At 31.1% G+C, this 22,333-nt stretch overlaps 1 protein-coding gene across 1 annotated transcript; it reads right to left on the bottom strand.

Annotated features, from left to right (window-relative positions):
• Positions 1-925: 925 nt before the first annotated feature.
• Positions 926-20,925, bottom strand: LOC139519818 (protein misato homolog 1-like). Its single transcript, XM_071312093.1, has 14 exons — positions 20,671-20,925; positions 17,824-17,913; positions 15,966-16,078; positions 15,042-15,114; positions 13,650-13,701; positions 12,247-12,388; positions 9,518-9,635; positions 8,994-9,128; positions 7,711-7,863; positions 7,162-7,287; positions 4,961-5,142; positions 4,054-4,155; positions 2,148-2,263; positions 926-1,225 (listed from the first exon to the last, which is right to left on the bottom strand). The coding sequence occupies exons 1-14, from the start codon at positions 20,746-20,748 to the stop codon at positions 1,014-1,016; spliced, it is 1,692 nt and encodes a 563-aa protein (XP_071168194.1). The 5' UTR covers positions 20,749-20,925; the 3' UTR covers positions 926-1,013.
• Between the last annotated feature and the right edge of the window lie 1,408 nt (positions 20,926-22,333).

The raw sequence follows: 22,333 nt of genomic DNA, 5'->3' as shown, positions 1-22,333 counted from the left end.
TATCTCCCTGTAGTGTTAGGTACCACCTTAAGTCAAACATCAACATAATAGTTTGTTCAATATAACAGCAGTATAACAAAAGGCAAGTTTTTTAAACCTTGACCTTTAACTACAAGTACAGCAATGTTTAAAAATATTGTCATTTTATTTGGATGTTGAGCTAATAATTCTTTTCTTATCTTGCTTATACATAAATTAGAAACATCCAATATAATCAGGTGATTCATCTTGCAGCCAATGAAAGATGAGGATATGTATGAATTGCACACCTACTGTTAATACAGAATCTTAAAGATTGTGTCAAATATCACTGTTTTATAATCAAAAATGGAAATAATTTGTATTATAGGCTGGATAAGCATTGTTTAGAATGTTATCAGCCAATCACATTTTTGGTGTAGTTTAGTAAATATTACCCAAAATCAAATGCATTATTCTAAAATGATGAATTGTTGATGCTGCTGCTGAATATTAACATGTATTTCAACATCACAGACTGGATTAAACATCACAGTTTGGATGTTTTTTTTTAATCATATTATCCTATTTGTATATGTTCGTCATTCATTTCCTAATGTGTACATTATCACTGAACTAGTATATATTTGTTTAGGGGCCAGTTGAGGGACACCTCTGGGTGCGGGAATTTCTCGCTACATTGAAGACCTGTTGGTGACCTTCTGCTGTTGTTTTTTCTATGGTCGAGTTGTTGTCTCTTTGACACATTCCCCATTTCCATTCTCAATTTTAAATCTTGTTTACACATAAATATGTTTTTTGTTATTGTTTTTAGAGAAAGAGTATTCTAACCATTTGATATTAGTTTTGTATGTTAAATATTTTTGTAATAATTTGTATTTTTATATGGTTATTATAATTGTCTTTACTATTTGCTTAGTAAACTGATGAATAAAATATATAAAACTTTTACATTGGGTGTTTTTATAAAACTAACAGTCCAAGTTCTACAAATAGTTTCATAGTAAAAGCTGGCAAAAAAGCAATAAAAAATATCACAAGCTTTCCATTTTTTTCACATAACATGAATCAAGATCAGATAACTCTTGTAAGATTTCTAGATAATTATCTTCTTCAAGTCCTGCCTCTATATAGGCTGAATGTTTTTTAATGTTAAGTTTAGATGCCTCCGTATGTAAAGTCTGTGTTAACTGGTGAATGTCTGGACTAGACTGTAAAGATGTCATAACTGGTATCCTGTCTACTCCTACAAAACAGAAAATACAGAGTTGAATTGTAGATTGTCTCTCACAGTAGCTGCCCTTTATTTATTATGGTTTCCAGTTTTAATCATGCTGTAAATCTGTGTATTGAGTAAAAATAGTCAGTCAAGTAATTATTTTAAGATGTTTCTGGTTTTAACTAACCAAAATGATGATGTTTTGCTAGTGATTTAGTTCTGGTAATTTATTTTATTAGGTAGTATTAGTGCTAAGGTTATTCAATTGAAAATGGCAAGAACAGTAGACAATTTCCAAGTGAACACCCAATAGTCATGATTTAAGCTTAACCATGACTTTAAATACAAATTTTATACAATATCCTCAAGCTTTTATTTTTCCTACCTGGGTATAGAAGTCTGGAAATTAAATAGGCTTCATTAAATATTTAGCAAGGGAAATATGGTAGTAAGCTTATTTTTGTCCATCTGATCCTTTTTTCAACTGATTTTTATAGTTCGTTCTTATGTTGTACTGTTATACCACTGTCCCAGGTTAGGGGGAGGGTTGGGATCCCGCTAACATGTTTAACCCCGCCACATTATTTATGTATGTTCCTGTCCCAAGTCAGGAGCCTGTAATTCAGTGGTTGTCGTTTGTTTATGTGATACATATTTGTTTTTCGTTCATTTTTTTTACATAAATAAGGCCGTTAGTTTTCTCGTTTGAATTGTTTTACAGTGTCTTATCGGGGCCTTTTATAGCTGACTATGCAGTATGAGCTTTGCTAATTGTTGAAGGCCGTACTGTGACCTATAGTTGTTAATGTCTGTGTCATTTTGGTCTTTGTGGATAGTTGTCTCATTGGCAATCATACCACATCTTCTTTTTTATATTAGTACAACTTTTACTTTTCCAATGAATTTTACTTTATACACTGCAGAAATGTCTCCTGAGATGAGAACTTACCTTGTTTGAGGTGTCTAAGAACAGGAGATAAAAATCCATTGCTGTCTATATTTCTACTGAAAATGTTTGGAAAGGGAGGTAACACGTCAAGGTTTAAACGACAAACACTTCTGGCACTGAAAAATAAAACATTACATCAGGTCAAATAAATACATGAGTTCATGGTTTCCTAATTTAGAAAAAATAAAGTAGGTTGGTAGAATTCTTTTTATGAAATTGTAGTCCAGTCAAACTAAGTTTAAAACTCAAACTAATTGCAACAGAAAATGTTTTAGTTCTAATCTATAGCATTGAGCCCCAAATAATCTAACTTGAGGAAACTCAAAAACAGCATGGAAATTAACATTTGAAAGGGAGATAATGCTGCAAAAATTCGTCTTTTTTTTGTCAGTTTTTGGTTGATTTTCTTAAACTTCGGGTAAAGTATGATACTTTGATGGGGTTATAAGATCGTATTTGACTAAGTTATATAATCTTCTACTCATGAAATGTACAAACTGAAGTGTTATGGGTATTTTTATTTTTGAGACCATTTTGAAAAAATACAATATGAATATTTGGAATTGTTTATATCTGTAAATTATATTTGCTCAGCATCTACCTTGTTTAAAGAAGAATATATGTTTAATTTGTTTTATTCAATTTAAGATTCTTTACCTTGACATGCTGAAAAATCTGATAAATGGTCAACTAATGAATTATGAAATCTAGGTAGTAGCTTGATAAAAGATAATAAAACACCTTTAGAGTTGTTTTTTTGTATTCTAAAGACAGCTAAAATATCAAGGATCATTCTGTTAAATAAAAGGGGTAAAGTTGTAATTTTGCATCAATTTTTATTGATATTTTTTGCAGAGTTATCTCCCATATCAATGCAAATCTCCATAGGAATTTTTAAATCGTGATTTTTTAGTTTTTCTCAAGTTAGATTTTATGAAACTTTTTTCTTTGTATATAAGGGATATAATGCTAAAGATTAAAACTTAAAAATCTTCTGTTGCAATTACTTCAAGGTTAGGGTCAAATTTATGCTAGATTGACTGGACTATTGCTCAATTTTTTTTTATCTCCGGATCCAGTGTAATCAACTAATATTCTACATGTTCTAGTATCACTACCAAAAGTGCCAACAAAAACTTTATGGAAACACATTTTTAAGCATAAAACAATAAGGTCAGAATGGAAACCTGAAAAACATTTCTTTTGGCCCAATTTGTAAGATTCTTTTGTTTAAAATAAGATTTAATTTCAAGAGGGAAAAAAATCCCTATTACTCGAACAATACAGTTATTGGACATAGACATAGAGGAAAATAATGTGAATGTGTATTAGAAATCTGTGACATATTTTTCATTTATTTCAAAATCTCAAGTATTGCTACAATAGTACTGGTAGTCACTGTAGTATAGCTGACAAAATGCTTTTTGTTATATGTAACATCTAACAGAAAATTAAAAAAATCATATGGAAAAAGAAATAAACACAAAACAGCAGGAAGCAAATCAAAATGCACAGTAAAAACTCGTACAATTAAGGTTGAGAGCAACATCAGGAAGAAGATATATAAGAAAATCGTTCACAGTGGCTTTGACTTTTCATGTTATTCAATTGTGACAAAAGTTTCATAGCATCCAAATCTGCCATGGATTTGAAGAAAACCAAAAATTGCTATAGAATTGTGATTTGCTTGGTGTTTGCTACGTCACATTTACCATCTGGAACCCACCATAGATTTGAGTCCTACATACATACTGTGTGTTTTGCTGAAACCTGCATACATGCGTACTGAAAATTTGTCATTCTTTGAACATTCAATTTCGTGGTTTACCTGTACCCACTAAATCAACTGAAATTGTTATCCAACACAAAATAAGGAATCCACAGTTATACATAAATAAATATTTACCTGAAAGTTGATTGGAATTTGGTTTCTAGATACCTCTGTAGGACATCATCTACTGAATAACAGGAACTATATTCATTTGGAGTCTTTGAATAAGGTAACGGACTGAAATAAATAATATAAGATCAATGTCAGAAAAATATCAACTCCTTTGTTTGAGGCTTGGTAACTTGGAATGGTTGAGGTCTTCAATAATTCAGTGCTGTTTTTACATAAAATTTTTAAATATTGGTATTTTCAGACTTTTTCAAGAAATTTGTATAGTTTGTTCTTATGTTGTACTGCAACACCACTGACTCAAGTTAGAGCAGGGTCGGGATCCCTGTAACATGTTTATTCTTTCAACATTCTGTATGTATGTGACAGTCCCAAATCAGGAGCCTGTAATTCATTGGTTGTTATGTTACATATTTGTTTTTCATTATTTATTTGTTTTGTACATTAAATAGGCTATTAGTTTTCTCATTTGAATTGTTTTACATTTGTAATTTCAGGGCCTTTTATAGCTGACTACTGTGGATTCATTATTATTCATTGGATACCAATTTTTGTGGGTACAGGTGAACCACAAGTTTAAATGTTCAAAGAAATACAAATTTCTCCAAAATTGTATCCAGATTTGGGCAGAAACACGAAATCACATATCCACGAAAATGCAAGGTTTCTGCAATCCGCAAAAATTGGTTTCCCTGTAAATAAATGAATCCACAGGGGGTGAACACAGGTGCTCTTGAAGGTTGAAGATTTTAATCAACAACTGTCATGTTTTTGAAGTTTTTAATTTCCAAGGTCTTATTATTCCCTAATGTGTTTTGAATTTCCAAGGCCTTATTATTCCCTCAAGAGTTTTGAATTTCCAAGGCAGGCCCTATAATTCCCTCGAGTATATTTACATTATTCAGTAATTTACCTCTTAAGCTTTAGATCTGTAATACCTCTTGAAACAACTGACTGCATAAATGGATTGGACTGGTTAGTCACATGTGGTGTGAGAGATGACCAGGGTAAATTGTCCTCTAATGACAGGATGGATTGAACTACTTGACCGTTACCAATCATAGGAAAAGGTAATGCTGCATTTAAGGATGCCACCTGAAATGTGAAAATTAATGTTATTACATTTTTATCCTTAATCCTGTTACCCAATAAAGATTTTGTCCTGAAATAGTGTTCAAAATTAATTCAACAACAAAAATTAATGTCAAAAGGTAATTTTCCTCAACTCTGTCATTGTGATATTGAATCAAAAATAAATATATCCAGTCTTACTTATATAGGAATTCTGCAGGCTTCTTTTCATTGAGACTTCCTCCAAACATGGAATACAGAATGAATAAAGAAAATATATTTTAATTCAACCTTATATTTCATTCATTATATCCTATATATAGCAAAAACTGTCTAAACTAAACTCTTAAACATGTATAATGACTGAAGAATAAGTTCAGTTTAAATATCTTAAGTAGTGAAGGAAACAAATGTTGTAAAATGTTTACATGTAATACGTTAGCCATAGTAACAGAATCAATTACTGTGGAGTCATGTATTTTTGTGATTACAAATTTTTGTGGATTGAGGAAAACTTGCACTTTCGTCGATATTTGATTTCATGGTTTTTCAAAAATCTGTATATCATCCTATAGCAAACTTGTAATTCGTTGAACATTTTTTAAAATTCGTGTTTTCCCTGTATCCACAAAAACCACGAAAAAATTAGTATCCAACTAATTATAATGAATCCCCCGTAAGTTCCTTTATAGGAGTTGGTTTAGACAGATACAACATGTATTGATATTGATGTAAAAGGACTTTGGACTAAATTGAGATTAGAAATGTTTCAATTCAGTCAGAGTTTGGTTTAAACAGATTCATTGAATACAAATTGTACCATTTTTATGTTATTGGAACTAATTATTGTCTGATAAAGGTCATTCTTGGTAGATCCATTAGTGGGATTCTATTTTTTGTGAATTTCATAGGTAGAATGAAACATGAATATCAATACAATTATTAAAAAAAAATACAAACTTCCTATAGGGTTGTAAGCTAATTTTGGTATAACCCCATTAATCAAGTATCTGAGATTTCTGCAATCCAACAAAATAAGTATCAATGATAACGAAAAACACCATACCTTTTTACTGAAATTTGGACTGATAATTCAAAATTCAAATTTATATCTATTTTTTAGTTTCATTAAAACAATACATTTAGCTATATATATATATATATATATATATATATATAGTTCATGTAACAACAGGTGATTTAGATGTAGTTTGTGACATCTTTTGAAAAGTGCCGTGTTTTTCAGAATTTGGTAAATTTTCACAAGTAAGGAACTTGTTTTGGTATTACCGATCTCCCCTGAAACCAGTATATTCTTTACATGCAAATAATGGTATATTGTATTGTTCAGCTATAGCCTGGATAAGGTACAGTGTTGACAGGAAATGACTGTCACTTTATTCAAACTTAAGACAAAATAGCTTAAATGCTTGAAATTGCAGAATTTAGTGGTTATATTTGAAAGACATCAAATTTTAAACAAGACATCTCATAATAGTTCATTTTTATGTTATTACTTCATGGTTTAGTGATACTTTATTTTTCAGGTATTTATTACTTTATTAGTTGTTACTCTATCATATGGTACAAAAATCAACCCCAAAAAATCAATTCGCTTTGTACCCAGATGACTTTTAAAATGAACTTATCATTTTTAAAATGAACTTGTCATTGAAAAAGCTCCAAATTATCTCCCTTGGTGCAATAATGCCATTTTTTGGCATCAAAATTGAAATATCTTTTTTAACTCATTGGTGACCTATATTTTTTATTATTTTTTTCAAATAAGCTGTACTCAAACTAAACTATTGCATGTATTGTAAAATTTAAGCAATTTCTGTAATTTAGCTCCTTTTTGTTTCAATTTTACCTTTATTTCTTCATCAAGTTCAACAGAAAAAAAGTACCTGTACAAAATTGTATGCTTCTTTCAAAGGCAGATTGTGAGCTTAAATTAACGGTGACCCCTTATTTTTATATGATAAAGTTCATTTATACCAGCGAGCCCCCTTAATACATTTCCTTCTAACTGTTGATACAAACCTTTTTACCTAATGAATTGAGACTATCTGTGAGATCTCTGAGATCCATGTGACCAGTACTCCTGTAAGGTAAAGACATTGTGTCTAATGCCGCAGCTAGTATACTACTTGTATGGTATGGTATTGACTAAAAATAGAGAACAAAGATTGTGATGATACATTTAAAAAAAAAAATAAGACAGGAAAATCATTTGACAAACTGATTTACAGTTCTAGGTTTGAAATGCATTACCTACATTTACATATACTACACTTTTGATATGAATTTTGCACCCCACCCCCCAAATAAAACGCACCTAAGCCAGTTAGGCATGCTAGTAAAATTTTAACACATTGGTCCATCTGATCTATTATATGCCCCATACCAAATTTTTCTTGCTAATATATCCTATTCATAATAAACAAAATATGCCACGACTAAAATATTCTCCACAATGTAAGTTCTTAATTTTCAGGTGCCAAGGTAAGAAGGTCTTACCTTTGTATACTATTGCATTAAAGTGAAAAAGTATATTAAATTGAACCATATATTGAAGTATTGAATACATACCTTGTAATCTAAATATGGAAATGTTACAAGAGGTCCCATTTTCTTCCACAAAGTTGATGCTAAAGACAGAGGAGTGAATAAAGAACTGTATGTGCTACAGCTATTGTAGGTTATAGCTGAATTTAAAATCCTGTTTGCTCTCTCATGGGGAGCCTGAAAATACAAATACAATCTGTTATTTTCAATACCATGCTAAATTCTATACATATATATTTGGTTGCCATGGTAAAGCACCTGCATTCAATAATTGTGTGTTTTACCTCAATAACATTTCTTTTTGATGGGCAAAAGGGGGAGGGGGTATATATGTGCATGTAAAACTGTTTTAACCCAAACACATTTTGCTTTTGTACCAAGTCAAGATATCTGGTCCATGTTTTATTTGTTGTTTATCGTCTTTGTATGAAGATCTCTCATTACTAAGGATTTGGATGTTCATCATTGGTATGGTCTATTTTGCTGTAGGTTATTTTTTGTTATTCCTATTTTCAACTATAATTCAAACACAAAACGGGCATTGTGGGTTGAAAATACAAACTTTACCATTGTAAAGCTGCGGACCTTTCTTTACATTGGAGTAATTATGACTAACCACAACTTGTACTTGTATATAACTGTGTGATAACTAATCATAACCTCTTTATTTCTGAAGACTGCATGATAAGCAGTACCTACAAGGTTTGCAACATAATCTAAATACAGACTCTATATTTTGTTGATTTTAACTTTCTTTTCGACATTTAGTTTCTGTAAAGCAGATTGACTCAGTTGACTTTATTTTACCAGTGGATTTACGATAAGAAAGAGAATCCTTTCAAATCTACAGTTGGCCCTGCCAAACTAGTCTGAGACATTTGTTTTTATATGCCTTTGATGTAAATTTCATTAATATCAAATGATAGATTTAAGGTATGAGAGCTATTACAAGTTTGAAAAATGTATATAACACCCCCACCTCTTATCTGGGTTACAGTATAGTGGGTTATTTTTGTGGGTAATTTCACGATTTTCATAGAATAAGGTATACAAAATTTTGGTGGATTCAAAACATTTATCAATACCTTTGCATGTGCCATTTTAAATTGGCATAATTTATTTTGGCAGTTTTGTTGTATTCACGAAAAATAAGTGAAAATTTAATTCCCACAAAAAATAGCCAGCTATACGGTAGCACATTATTTAATGTTAAAATCAAAGTTTTTTTTATATATTATGTTTTATCTAGATATCACTGATTGATCAATAATAATAAGAAAATCAGTATTTATAATAGTCTAACATACACTATCTGGTAAATCAGCAGGCGTCAAACCAAAGGTCATCAATGACTTGGTATCAAACTCATCCCTCAAGTACTCCAACAAACCCGCTCCTAGACCTCCAAACCCATCAAAGGTATCCATTAGGATATGGAAACCCTAAATTATATATAATACATGTTACTATCAAAGGTATCTACTAGGATATGGAAACCCTAAAATATATATAATACATATTACTATCAAATGTATCTACTAGGATATGGAACTTTAAAATATATATAATATATATTACTATCTAAGTTATCCTCTAGGATATGAAAACCCTGAAATATATATGATACATATTACGAACACTTCATCAACTCCTAGTTGATAATTTTTATCACTTTTTAGTCTTACAAAAGCTAAGATTCACATGCAAAGTGCAAAGACTTGCCAACAGGTTAAGCTCTAAAAATGTCAAAATTTATACTCCAATAAATTAAGCACATTTTATTTGTATAATATAAGATTTAAAACAAATATTTATGCAACTACTAGTATACCTGTAAGCTATCACATTCTTCTGTAAAGAAGTGAATACGATCCTCCATCTCTGATCTGGTTTCATAGTTAGATAGTACAGACTTTCCACAACCAAATATGTCAAATTTGTCTATCTCACTACAAAAGATAATGTAGTATAGTTGTTTGGTGGCAAATTGATTCTTCAAATATTTTAAATTACAAATTAAATTGAACAGGCAACCAATTCTTTCAATTATTTTGCCTTACATATTGTGTCGATTTCTTTGACTTTTAATTTCTAAGGTCAATTTCCATTCAGTGCTCAGTGATCTTTTAAAAATGTGATTTTATAGAAAATTTTAAAAAAAAACATTCGGTTACAATTAAATGAAGCAAAGTTGGCTTTTCAAATCAATGCTGTTAGTTGCTTGTAAGCTCATCGATTATATCGATCTTTTCAATGTATTTATATTTCAAACTCTCAGATGGAACTTTGACTTTTCCTAAAACATACTTTAAATGTATGTTAGACTTACAGGGCATGGGTGGATGTTAATTTTTTTAATCAAATCAAATCAAATCAAATATTTTATTGTCATATAAACTTTACAGTTTGTGACCAACATATATTAATACAATAAACACAATAAACATATATACATACATATTAAACATACAAAATATCAACAGCATTAAAATTTATAACAACAAACAAGTTGTTAAGAGTCCCCTGCCCTCAGTTCTAATGACTTTTTCAAGAAGGATCCTAACTTATTTGTTTGTAAAGGCGATGATGGATTTAGTAAATAATGAATTTTTTCTTCTTCATTTAAATTATTAAAGTTATTATTTTCTGTACATATGTGATGAAAAAATTCATTTCTTAGAGTTTTATTATACTCACAATATAGTAAAAAATGTTTCTCATCCTCTAGTATTTTACATTTATGGCAAAGACGTTCCTCTCTTGGGATTTTAAAATATCTCCCCTTTTCAATCAAGAGGGAGTGATCACTTATTCTAAATTTAGTGATTAATCTCCTTATCTGAAAATTAGATGTATTTAGATAATATTCTAGTTTGTAATCTTTTTTAAGTTTTTTATAGAGAAAAAATTTACTTTTATCATCGATGTTTTGAAATTTATTTTGAATTAAATCTTCATATCTATTTTTCATTTTTAACTTTATATCGTTTTTTATTTTATTTACATCTTTTATGTCCTTACAAGTAGAAAGAATATTAAGGTCAACGTTAGTCTCTTTAACAACATTTTTAGCATATGTATACCATGAGTAAGTTCCTGTCAAATCTAGAGACTGTGCTAGAGAAAAAGCTTCCTTTAACAATGGATTAATATTATTATTATATAGTCTAGCTAAATATAAAAGGGTTTGTGTTTTAATAAAACATTCTATAGGCAATCTTCCTAATTCAACTCTTGCTCCTAAATTGGATGCATTTTTTCTTATCCCTAGAGTAGATTTACAAAATTTAAGATGCATATTTTCTATGGGGGTTTTGTCTATAAAATCAAGTTGATTAATTTCTTTTCCTGAAGTTAAGGCTCTGCTTTTGGCTCGATGAAAAGAAATATATGTATCCAAATATGTTACTTCTGAATTATAGGTCATAATTGGTTTTACTAAAGAATCAAAAAGATTATTTGCTACTTTTATAGGTAGATTATTCAATGATTTAGTATATGATTTTATTGCAAAAAATACTTTTTTTGCTTTTTTTGTCAGCTCTAAAGTACTTTGTGATAAATTTCCATTACATTTTATCAACATTCCCAAAAATGAATATTCTGTTACACTCTCTATGGCTTTATTCTCATAGTAAATATGTGATGTTTCACTTTTATGTTTTGACTGACTAAAAATCATGGATTTAGTTTTGTTTGTATTCAAAGAGAGTTGCCATTTGTTACAATATAATTTAACGTTATTTAAACTGTTTTGTAGACCCTCTTTTGATTCTGACAGGATTAAAAGATCATCCGCAAAAAGAAGGCATCCTACCTTACTATTTATAAGTTTAAGGGGACTTGAATCATTTCCCTCAAAATTTTTTACAATATCATTTATAAAGACATTAAATAAAGTGGGACTTAGTGTGTCTCCCTGTTTAACCCCTCTAGCAATATTAAAATATTCTGATACATAATCTTTATATTTTAAAGATGATTTAGTATTTAAGTATTGTTGTTTTATAACTCTATAAAAAGACTTGCCAACTCCCATTTTACCTAATTTATAAAGTAAAGCAGTTCTCCATACTGAATCAAAAGCCTTTTTCAGATCTATGAAGCAGGCATAAATCTTTTTTTTCTCTTTATGTAAATATTTATTAATCAAGGACTTTAATAAAAAGATGCTATCAGCTGTTCTTTAATGCTTTTTATTGCATTATGAAAGTAAGTAAGTGAAATTTAAAAATTGCATTTTTTATGTGGTTATTGACTTATTTGAAATCTTCTTCATTAATTGATAACCATGAGAAAGAAATGTACAAAATACAGAATAAGCTAACAACTGAATATTTTTTGTGAAAACAAGAGGTCTTCACATAAATTAAACAATGTTATAATTTTAGGAACCTGTACTCATTCGTAACCTAAATACAGGTATAAAAATAGGCAGATGTGGTATGATTGCCAATGAGACAACTCTTCACCATACTTTTATTACCTTTCTGGTACCTTCCTAATATATATACTTTTATTACCTTTCTGGTACCTTCCTAATATATATACTATTATTACCTATCTTTGGTATATTCATTGATGATGTGCGTTGACTTTGGATGGATATGAACTTTCAAGAAATCTGACCACACGCTCACTGAATTATCTAAATCATACAGCTTTCTACCAAATACCTCCTCTTCTTTAGCAGAAATATCATCTGAAATATTCAAATTATACGCTTCATGTATTTTATAAAAAATAACGTTTCTAAAAGCATAAATAAGTCTAATTCAGAAGCCCGTCTGGCATATATATAAATTTTAATCCTGATTTCTATGATTAGTTTATTTATCATTAATAAGATATGTAGTCTAGAAGATTGTACTATAGACGTTTTTACACTTGTATGCAAATTTTTTTGCCATTACATAAAATCACACAGGTTCCCGTAAACTTTGACATCATAATTCAAAACATTTGACGTCACAACTAAGAAATGATTGTTGCTTGACGTCAAAAGGTTATTCGGAGGTGATATAAGGTCATTCGGAGGCAAAATACAGCTAAAGACCAAAATTGTAAATACGTTTATTAAAAATTGCCTGATTATGGATAATTTGCATTTATTGAAATTAAGACCACTGTATCAAGTGCGTTTAATAAGATATTTCTCCACTTGGAAGCGTGAGTCTTGATGAGCTTTTTAAGTATTTAAAATTTAACTGTTGACAGTGGAGCAAATATCCTAATACACTAGATATAGTGAGGGTTATAACTTTAACAAAACAATGTTTATCTCTCCATTTCAAAGATTTGCAGAAAAAAAGTGTTCTTTATATGTGAAATCATAAGGCATGGTCAACTTTTTTCATGATGTCACAATAGAAACTTCAGAAGAAAACAAGAACATTTGATGTCATAATTGAAATTTCGACAAATCATTTGACAAGAACAAAGATTTGTCTAGACTCTAGAGATATTCTTTTCACACCAATTGTGAATGTTAAAATAGAATGAAAATGTTATCTACACTTGAATCTAAGATTGAATCAACTAGTAAAATATTTTGAAGATAGATTTCACACATCTGCAAAATAATAGGCACATATTCAGTATAAAAATTGTGTGTGAATAATTTACATCACACCTATGACAATGTATGATTACTTCATTCTGTTATTTAAGAAACACTAAGAACAGATCTACTTTTTAAGAACTTACGCCAAACAAAAAAGTATGTGTGTTTACTGTCACATGCTGTAGGATTTTTTTTTTATTTTTAATATTTTTTTTACATTGAGTCTATGGGAGCAACATTGCGACTTCAACAGTGCTTAATAAAAAAATGGCCAAAAAACTTTAGGGTATGGGACAAAAAATTAGGGTAGGTAGGTGTACAGTAAACACACATACTTTTTTGTATGGCCTTATTGACAAAATATTCAAGACCGGTTTTTAAGCATTTAAATTGTATATACCAGGAATATCATCGCCTTCCCCTTGATCAGTATCTTCTGGTACTGTGTTCTCCTAAAAAAACATAAAAAATTTAGACTGGAAATGAGATTGTATTCCCATACTCTTAAATTTCTACAGCTACAACTAATGTATTACAGTGTAACCTGCCGAATCCTGTGTATTCCAACATCCTGTTTTAACCGACAAAGGAGATTTTCCTATAGGCTTGAATGCAGAATTTGTCAAAACCATAAAATCAATTATCCTCATTTCAAAAAGTTTTTCCATCAAAAACATGAATCCACAGTGTTCAAAATCAGTTTTGCAATATGCAGTGGAACCTGTGTAATCCGACACACTGGGGGACCTGAAAATAATGTCGGATTAAGCAGGGTATCAGAATACTCAGGTTTTTTCTGCAAAGATAACATATTTTGGGACCATACAAAGGAGTAGGTTCAGTAAGACCCCTTTTGGCCCCAAAATATAGCAGTTTTACATAATTGTGAAAATGTAATCTTTTAGTTATTTATTGGAAAGAAGAATGATTCTGCTACACAAATATGGGCTGTTTTTGACACAACAATGCATATATATCGGGTAATAACATCATTAAGTCATGCTAAATTACTGAAATCTTCACAATTTTAGCATTTTAGTTAAATTTTAGATGGTTTCCAACTTAAATGAAAGTGGCCACATTCGTGTTCATTCATAATATTGAAATGCATATTGTATTTTATGATAATACATAACATATATAAAGGTTGAGGATGAACACGGATGCGGCCACTTTCATTTTTGACAAAAACCAACTGAAAAGTGACGTTTTTTTTGCATATTTGATAGATTTTTCTTATTTAAGCTTGAATCAGATCGTTTTAATGACTACATCAGTTCAAATCTTTCACATAAACTAATTGAATCAATTGAAATAGACACTTAAGTGTTTAAAAAGTGTCCAAAATCTTTCGTTAGATAAACCTGAAATTTGAGGCAGAAAAAACCTGAGTATTCTGATACCCTGCTTAATCCGACATTATTTTCAGGTCCCCCAGTGTGTCGGATTACACAGGTTCCACTGCATATTGCAAAACTGATTTTGAACACTGTGGATTCATGTTTTTGATGGAAAAACTTTTTGAAATGAGGATAATTGATTTTATGGTTTTGACAAATTCTGCATTCAAGCCTATAGGAAAATTGTACTTTGTTTTGCATGCATTAATTCCTAGTTCATCTTGACATACATAATCCAGGAAAAATATGTTTGAGTCATTTAAAAAAAAAGAAATTTCTCTTTAATATATCTTCAAATGCATGATCTAGTCAGTTGGAAGAAAAAATTTAAGAATTCTACTAACCACTGTCTAGTTAACACAATTCAACAATTAATATTTCATGAGCTGTACCTTGGCTGCCAGATCCTGTAAATACTGGTTCTTTGGAACTGGTACTGACTGATGAAGGTTCACATCTCCTCCCCTGTGAAGTGAACACAAGAGATAGTACTAATACATTAAGATATGAATGAAATGAATGTGTATCTTATTTGCCAAAGCATAAATAACATGCTATGGCAATACATAAACAAGTATATACAATGTGACAAAACAACAAATAGCAGAGAACGATACATAAATATAATAAAAGTACAATTATTTCATAAAACATGATGTAATTTTCCAAGCATATTTCAAATAGTTACACAGTTTAATTGTGATTGACTTTGATTTTGCTTGAAGCAAATGAAAAAGTTTTAAATTATTTGGCCAAGAACAATAATATTTTAGCAAATATTTTTGTCTCACAGTTCTGTAAGCTGGACATACAAGTATGAAGTGGTACCCATTTTCAACACAACTCATTTTGGTCTCTTGTGGAGAGTTGTCCCATTGGCAATTATACCACATCTTCTTTTATTATATCATATTGCTGCATTCGCATAGACGTATATGTCTAGGAATAATTTTATATCTCCCTAATTTCAATTTCAGTTTCTAAGTACCACTTCTCAATATTGTAAGTAAGTTACTATTAATAAAAGATAGTAATACCAATTAACACATTTTAATTTAACACTGTGAACAATGAAAACAATGTTTCAGTAATTACTTTTTATAACACAGCATAAGGTTTAATGGTTACTAATACTTTTGAATCTATTAACTGAAATCAATAAATTCTCAGACAATTAATTGAGAAGATGTTTATCCTCATATCATGTAAATCATGTAAAATGAACAGAAAAGGGATGCAACCATATTTTTAAAGTCAAATCATCACATGTCCCATATAGCTATAGTGAAATAATCTTAAATTAAAAATAATTTTACCACTTGACTTCCTCCTGTGAGTTTAAATCATATAGAATTCCTTCTTGTTTCAGTGTCTTTAAACTTCCTTTCAGATCAAATGCAATAAGTCTTGGTGTAAAAGTGATTTCTCCCTGAAACCAACATACATGTACATGTACAAAGTAATTAACAGATTATTCTAAACAATAAATTTACCATATTAGAATGCAGGATTTCTGCATCAATTAATAAAACAGCTGCACCATGAGCACATGATACGCCCAACGTCTTGTGTGGAAGTTTTATGCAATAATCATAAATAGTTTCTGAGAAATTTTTAAGCAATTACCATTTATTGCTTTTGAGACACGGCGGGACATGTGAAACCCCCCCACCCTGTTTTTTTTCTCACAAATATCACTAAAATAAAATTTTGAATCAAACCAAAAAGTATACAGATCTTTAGATTAATATATCAAAGAAGTGTGTACAGTTTCAAGCAATAATCATAAATTGTTTCTGAGATACGGCACGACATGTAAAAAACCCCTCCCCCTTTTTTACAAAATACTCAATAACTCAAAAATGAAATTTTGAATCATCACCAAAAAGTTTACAGATCTTTAGATTAGTATAACAAAGAAGTGTGTAAAGTTTTAAGCAATAATCATAAATCATTTTTGAGATATGGCGCGACATGTAAAAAACCCTCCCCCTTTTTTACAAAATACTCAATAACTCAAATATGAAATTTTGAATCATCACCAAAAAGTATACAGATATTAAGATTAATATACCTAAGAAGTGTGTAAAGTTTTAAGCAATAATCAAGAATTGTACGGTGCGACATGTGAAAAAAAACACACCCCCTGTTTTAGTTACAAAGTGCTGTAACTCAAAAAGTTTAAATCTTATTTTCACCAAAATGTATACAGATCATTTGACCATCATAAAAAACAACTATATTAAGTTTCATGAAATTAAAATAAGTCGTTCTCAAGTTACGGTGCGACATGTTTACGCCGGACAGATAGACGGACAGACAGACACCAGACATTTGTATACCATAATACGTCCCGTCAAAATTTTGACGGGCGTATAAAAATTAACAGAATATGTAGTCTTAAGCTCAATTTCAGTTACTGTAAACAAGGTTTTTAGAATAAATCAGGCTATCGGTTTTTTTATCAGAATAATTAGTGATTGAAATTAAATAAATTATTTCAGATTATTTGTTTCCCCTGTGCATGTACATGATTGTAATTACAATGTACATGATTGTAATTACAATGTACATGATTGTAATTACAATGTACATGATTGTAATAGACCACTTTCGAGTTCATCCGTCACCCGCACGCCTTTGTGACGTCATTTACCAGATAGAGGGGGTCGCCTGTATCCCTGCACTATTAGCGTTCATCAAGCGTCTGAGTGATCGTCATTGTGCAGGATAAACTAGAAATAATTTTGGTTTTGTAAGTACTTAATCACAATTCCCTAATGACAGCAGTGCTGATTGTCAATTATGAGAATTTAGTTTGTCGAATAAATCGCGCAAGATAGTATTATAATTTTCCAACCACTCGCTCAACTTTGGAAGGGAAGTGACGATGCCCCTAAACGCACGAATGATGTTCACTAAAACCAGAGTTTTTGACGGAAATGCATCGAACTCGAAAGTTGTCTTACAATGTACATGTAAAACAATCAGAACAAGAATGTGTCTCCAGTACATGGATACCCCATCTGTACTTTCATAAAAAAAATACCTCAGCCAAAAACTTTTAACCTAAAGCGACACAGATGGACAGACGAACATACGGATGCACAGACTGAAAACATAATGCCCATAAATGGGGTGTTTTTTTACTATATTTTTAAAATGTATAAATACTTTAAGAGTCTGTCCTTCTCTCCACAAGATGTCATGGTTTACTTCTTTCTCTTCTAAAGCTTTGGTTGGATCATAATTAAATGATGACTCCTAGAAAAAATGAAATAATGTTAAGTACATGTATACACTATGAAGTTCATGAACATCAATCTGACACAGTTCAGATGTCTACAAATTTTTCAAATAAATTACAAAATTTACATGTATGTGTAAGTGATGTACATGTCCAAAAAAAATGTATCATATGTATGTATACAGGATAACACTATAAGACAAATCAATGAATGATTATTTTTAATACTAAAGCGAACCTGAATTATAACAAATAATCATGTTCATATTAAGTCCAAATGATATTCAACCTGCCAAATAGGCTTACAAAGCTTGTAATGCACTTTCATGATTATATAATCAATCATTTACATTTTTTTCTGTCAGTATAAAACAAGAATGTGTCCATAGTACACGAATGCCCCACTCACACTATCATTTTGCATGTTCAGTGGGCCTTGAAATTGGAGTCAAAACTTTCATTTGGAATAAAAATAAGAAAGATCATATCATAGGGAACATGTGTACTAAGTTTCAACTTGATGTGACTTCAACTTCATCAAAAACTACATTGACTAAAAACTTAAAACCAAAACTTTAACCTGAACATTCTGAACTTTGCACTACCATTTTTTATGTTCAGTGGACCATGTAATTGGGGTCAAAACTTTGATTTGGCATTAACATAAGAAAGATCATATCATGGGGAACATGTGTACTAAGTTTCAAGTTGATTAGACTTCAACTTTATCAAAGAGCCGTGGTGTAGTGATTAGTGCATCAGACTACTAACACAAAGGTTCCTGGTTCAATTCCCATTTGGGATGAAATTTTCAGGAACTCAATTTTTGGCTCTCCCTTGACATCATTTTGCGAGTATGGTCTTGAGGAAACGATGATAGTCCATCGGAAGGGGACGATAAATGGCTGACCTGTGTTAAGAGAGAGTCATATCTATTGCACGTTAAAGACACCCTTGTAGATTTCGAAAAAGAGTAGGCTAATCAGTCAGAGCTCAGACATAAACAAGTCCACTTCTGTTTTTGACTTTAGAAGTCAACTTTTTAAACAGACAATAGAGTATGGGTTCTGCTCATTTTTGAAGGCTGTACATACAGTGACCTCAAGATTAAGTTGCCTAAATCTGCTTCATTCAAACTCTATATATAGTCTCCTTGTCAATCATAGTTCATACCATCAATCCTCATATGTTATACAAATTTGTGGGAAAGGTTGTCAAAATATAACACCATACAGAAATTAAGGAGTAAAAAAAAATAGAACAGCCTTTCAAGACATCACTATTATTTGGACAAACCAGTCAGGGGTGCTACTTAAACAAGTGATTTTATTATCACCTATTTCAGTGATTTGATAAATTCAGTTATCACCTATTTAAGTGATTTTGGTGTTTCCTTTGACATGTTTGATCTTTAAATGCTAATTTCATTGATTTTCCATATTTTCACAAACTTTTCTATAATTTTCCTACATAGATCAGTTATCCCTTTTTCTATGGATATAAACTTCACCAGTGCGCTTGGGCAGTAAGTTAGTGTGCTAAAGCTTTTAAAAGTACCCTTGGGAATTGTTCTGTAATCAAATATTCATTAACTACTCTGACTATCAGACAAACGTCAACAATATTAGGTAACCTGATTGGTTTTCTTTAGAGATAGAATGATATACTTCAAGGTTATGTCTTGATCTACAAATTATTAGAGAAAATGCATATTTTCAATAAATTGTAAAAACTGACAGGCTTATCAAGCAAAAGACAATTTCTAGATGTACATAGTTGTTTTTTCAATGGAATTCTTGTCTTTTTAAAAATAAAAAAATCCAGCTTGTGAGAAAAATATCAAGAAAAAGTTATTAATACTTATTGAAGTGATCTTCTCAAATTACTTGTTTCAGTCATGTCAGTGATTTTCAGAGTTCGCGAAATCTTTTTTACCCTGGTGGTCCGTGAAGAAAATCTACTGGTCCTCACTATTAGTTTTATTGAAATACTAAAAATGTGTCAGTCCTACGCAAAATTTTGGTGGTAAAATCCTGAGGACTGACCTTATTCGCGAAGTCTGGATTTTAAAAAGTCTGTGTCTATTTATAGACTTTTTAAAAATATTTCACAGCCAAAATGCAAAATCACTTGAAGAAGTGATTCTGAAATCACTTGTTTAAGTAGCACCCCTGACTGCTAACTGAATTGGTGCTCTCTTGGTTGTCACTCAAAGCCCTACCTGGTATCTTTGACACATAGATATCGAATGTGCATAATATTCATTTAATTTATCATATGTACATGTACTCCAAGTAATTATGACGTCTTGAAAGTTTTTTTTAATTTTTGCTTCAACCAGGGGCGGATCCAGCCATACACCTTATCGCTATTTGTCCGCCATTACTAGATATCACACAGGTTCCCGTAAATTTTTTACGTCACAAAACAAAATATCTGACGCCACAATGGAAAAGTGATTGTTGTATGCGTCAAAGTTCAATTGGCCGGGTCAGCCGGGATTAGCGATAAGGTGTAATTTAAAAATGGGGGGGGGGGGGGTTCCCCCTGGATCCGCCAATGTCAACGCTTTCCTGACAGTTGTACATCTACACTGAGACTACTATAACACATTTATATAGTACATTCAAATTCTTGGTCAAACTTGACCGATACTCAACGCTTTTGATGTTAGGCGTCAAAGAAAAAAACTTTTATAGCCTTTCAAGAAGTCATAATTATATGGACTAATGTACATGCACAATACATGAAGTTATTTCAAACAAAATCTATACCTGGATGTTCCACCAATGTGTTCCAACAAAGTTTGAATAATGACCTATTTGCAATGTTATTATTTCTCGACTTCCCATTTCTAATTTTACAAATGAATAAACATAAACATTATTTTAACTAAAGGTATTTAGGATGACAACTGCACTTAGCGCCTAAATACTAGCCAATTCCCGTTTAGTCTGCTTTGAGAAATATAATTTTACGCATTTTTATTAACAGGAAATGCAATAATGATTAAAAATGTTGACCAAATGACGGAGACAGAAATGCGAAATCCGTAAATGTGGTGTAGAAAATAAAATTGCCCCACTCGCACTATCATTTTCTATGTTCAGTGGACCGTGAAATTTAGGATAAAAACTCTAGTTTGGCATTAAAATTTAAAAGATCATATCATAGGGAACATGTGTACTAAGTTTCAAGTTGATTGAACTTCATCAAAAACTACCTTGCCCAAAAACTTTAACCGTGACAGTCGGCAAACGGACGAAAGAACGGACGCACAGACCAGAAAACATAATGCCCCTCTACTGTCATAGGTTGGGCATAATAAATATTCATTTGGTTTTGGTAAAGTGTAATTGCATTGCTTAACTATCATGACTATGTTCAGTGGACAGTGAAAATCGGGTAAAATCTCTAATTTGGTATTAAAATTAGAGAGATCATATCATAGGGAACATATACACGTAGTAAGTTTCAAGTTGATTGCACTTCAAAACTACCTCGACCAAAAATTTTAACCTTCCTCAACCAAAAACTTTACCTGAAGCGGGACAGACGGACGAACGGACGCACAGACACTTCCTTTAGGAAAATGTCATTGCCGTGACGGATTATACAGTTATACGACATTTATTTTTGTTAAAACAATATTTAATTTGTTTAATGCCCCATTTATGTGCATTAGGTTTTCTGGTCTATGCGTCCGTCCGTCCGTCTGTTCGTTCGTCCATCTGCTCGTCGTACCGTTCGTCCATCTGTTTGTGCGTACCCGCATGCGGACACGAATAGCCAAAGTGCCAGTCGTAGGATACGCGTACCCACATCTGGTTGTATAATAACATTCCATCAATCGGGAATAAAACGAGAAATATAAATAAAGGAATTATCGATAATATGGGGATTTCATGTAGAACGAGTGGAGAGTATGAAAAACAATATTTTCAAATTGTATTTCATTAGTTAATAATACTTAATAAACATTGCAAATTAAATATACACACTGATTCAAAATCAGTATCTGTAAACTAGTTCTACATATTCAAATGTTGCAAGTCCAAACAACAGTCACAGGCCAAAGAGTCCTGATCGTGTAGGGTTTTTTTTTACATTTGTTACATGTCCATTCGCATGATTCTCTTTTTTACTTGATCCGAATTGTAAGTTGCTTCCACTCTTCGATCAGGGGTAAAATATTTTTTGATGCACTGAAGGTTTACATTTTCGTCAAATATTTTGTTATTTATTAACGAAGCTTCTAGAAGGTAATTGGCATCGGCCTTTGCTTTATCAGAAATAATGTATTGGGCCTTTTGTTTAGAACTTTTTACCTCAGGCCGTGAATACAGGAAAAATTTATTCTGTTAAATTTTAATTCATCTTCAATTTTTGTGTTTCCAGTTTTTCTTTTCTCTGCAGCTGCAATTGACTCCAAGTCAC

This window comes from Mytilus edulis, chromosome 4 (genome assembly GCF_963676685.1).
Source record: "Mytilus edulis chromosome 4, xbMytEdul2.2, whole genome shotgun sequence".
In the NCBI taxonomy this organism is placed as follows: domain Eukaryota; kingdom Metazoa; phylum Mollusca; class Bivalvia; order Mytilida; family Mytilidae; genus Mytilus; species Mytilus edulis.
Note: the sequence above shows the minus strand (reverse complement) of the source record. Positions and strands in the feature narration are given on the sequence as shown.

Coding starts and splice junctions, on each gene's coding strand:
- LOC139519818 (XM_071312093.1), bottom strand. CDS start 20,748: ATGGGAAGTCGAGAAATAATAACATTGCAAATAGGTCATTATTCAAAC. Junction 9,129..9,517: donor AAGAATGTGATAGCTTACAG/GTATACTAGTAG, acceptor TATATAATTTAG/GGTTTCCATATCCTAATGGA. Junction 7,864..8,993: donor CTGCTGATTTACCAGATAGT/GTATGTTAGACT, acceptor TTGTATTTTCAG/GCTCCCCATGAGAGAGCAAA.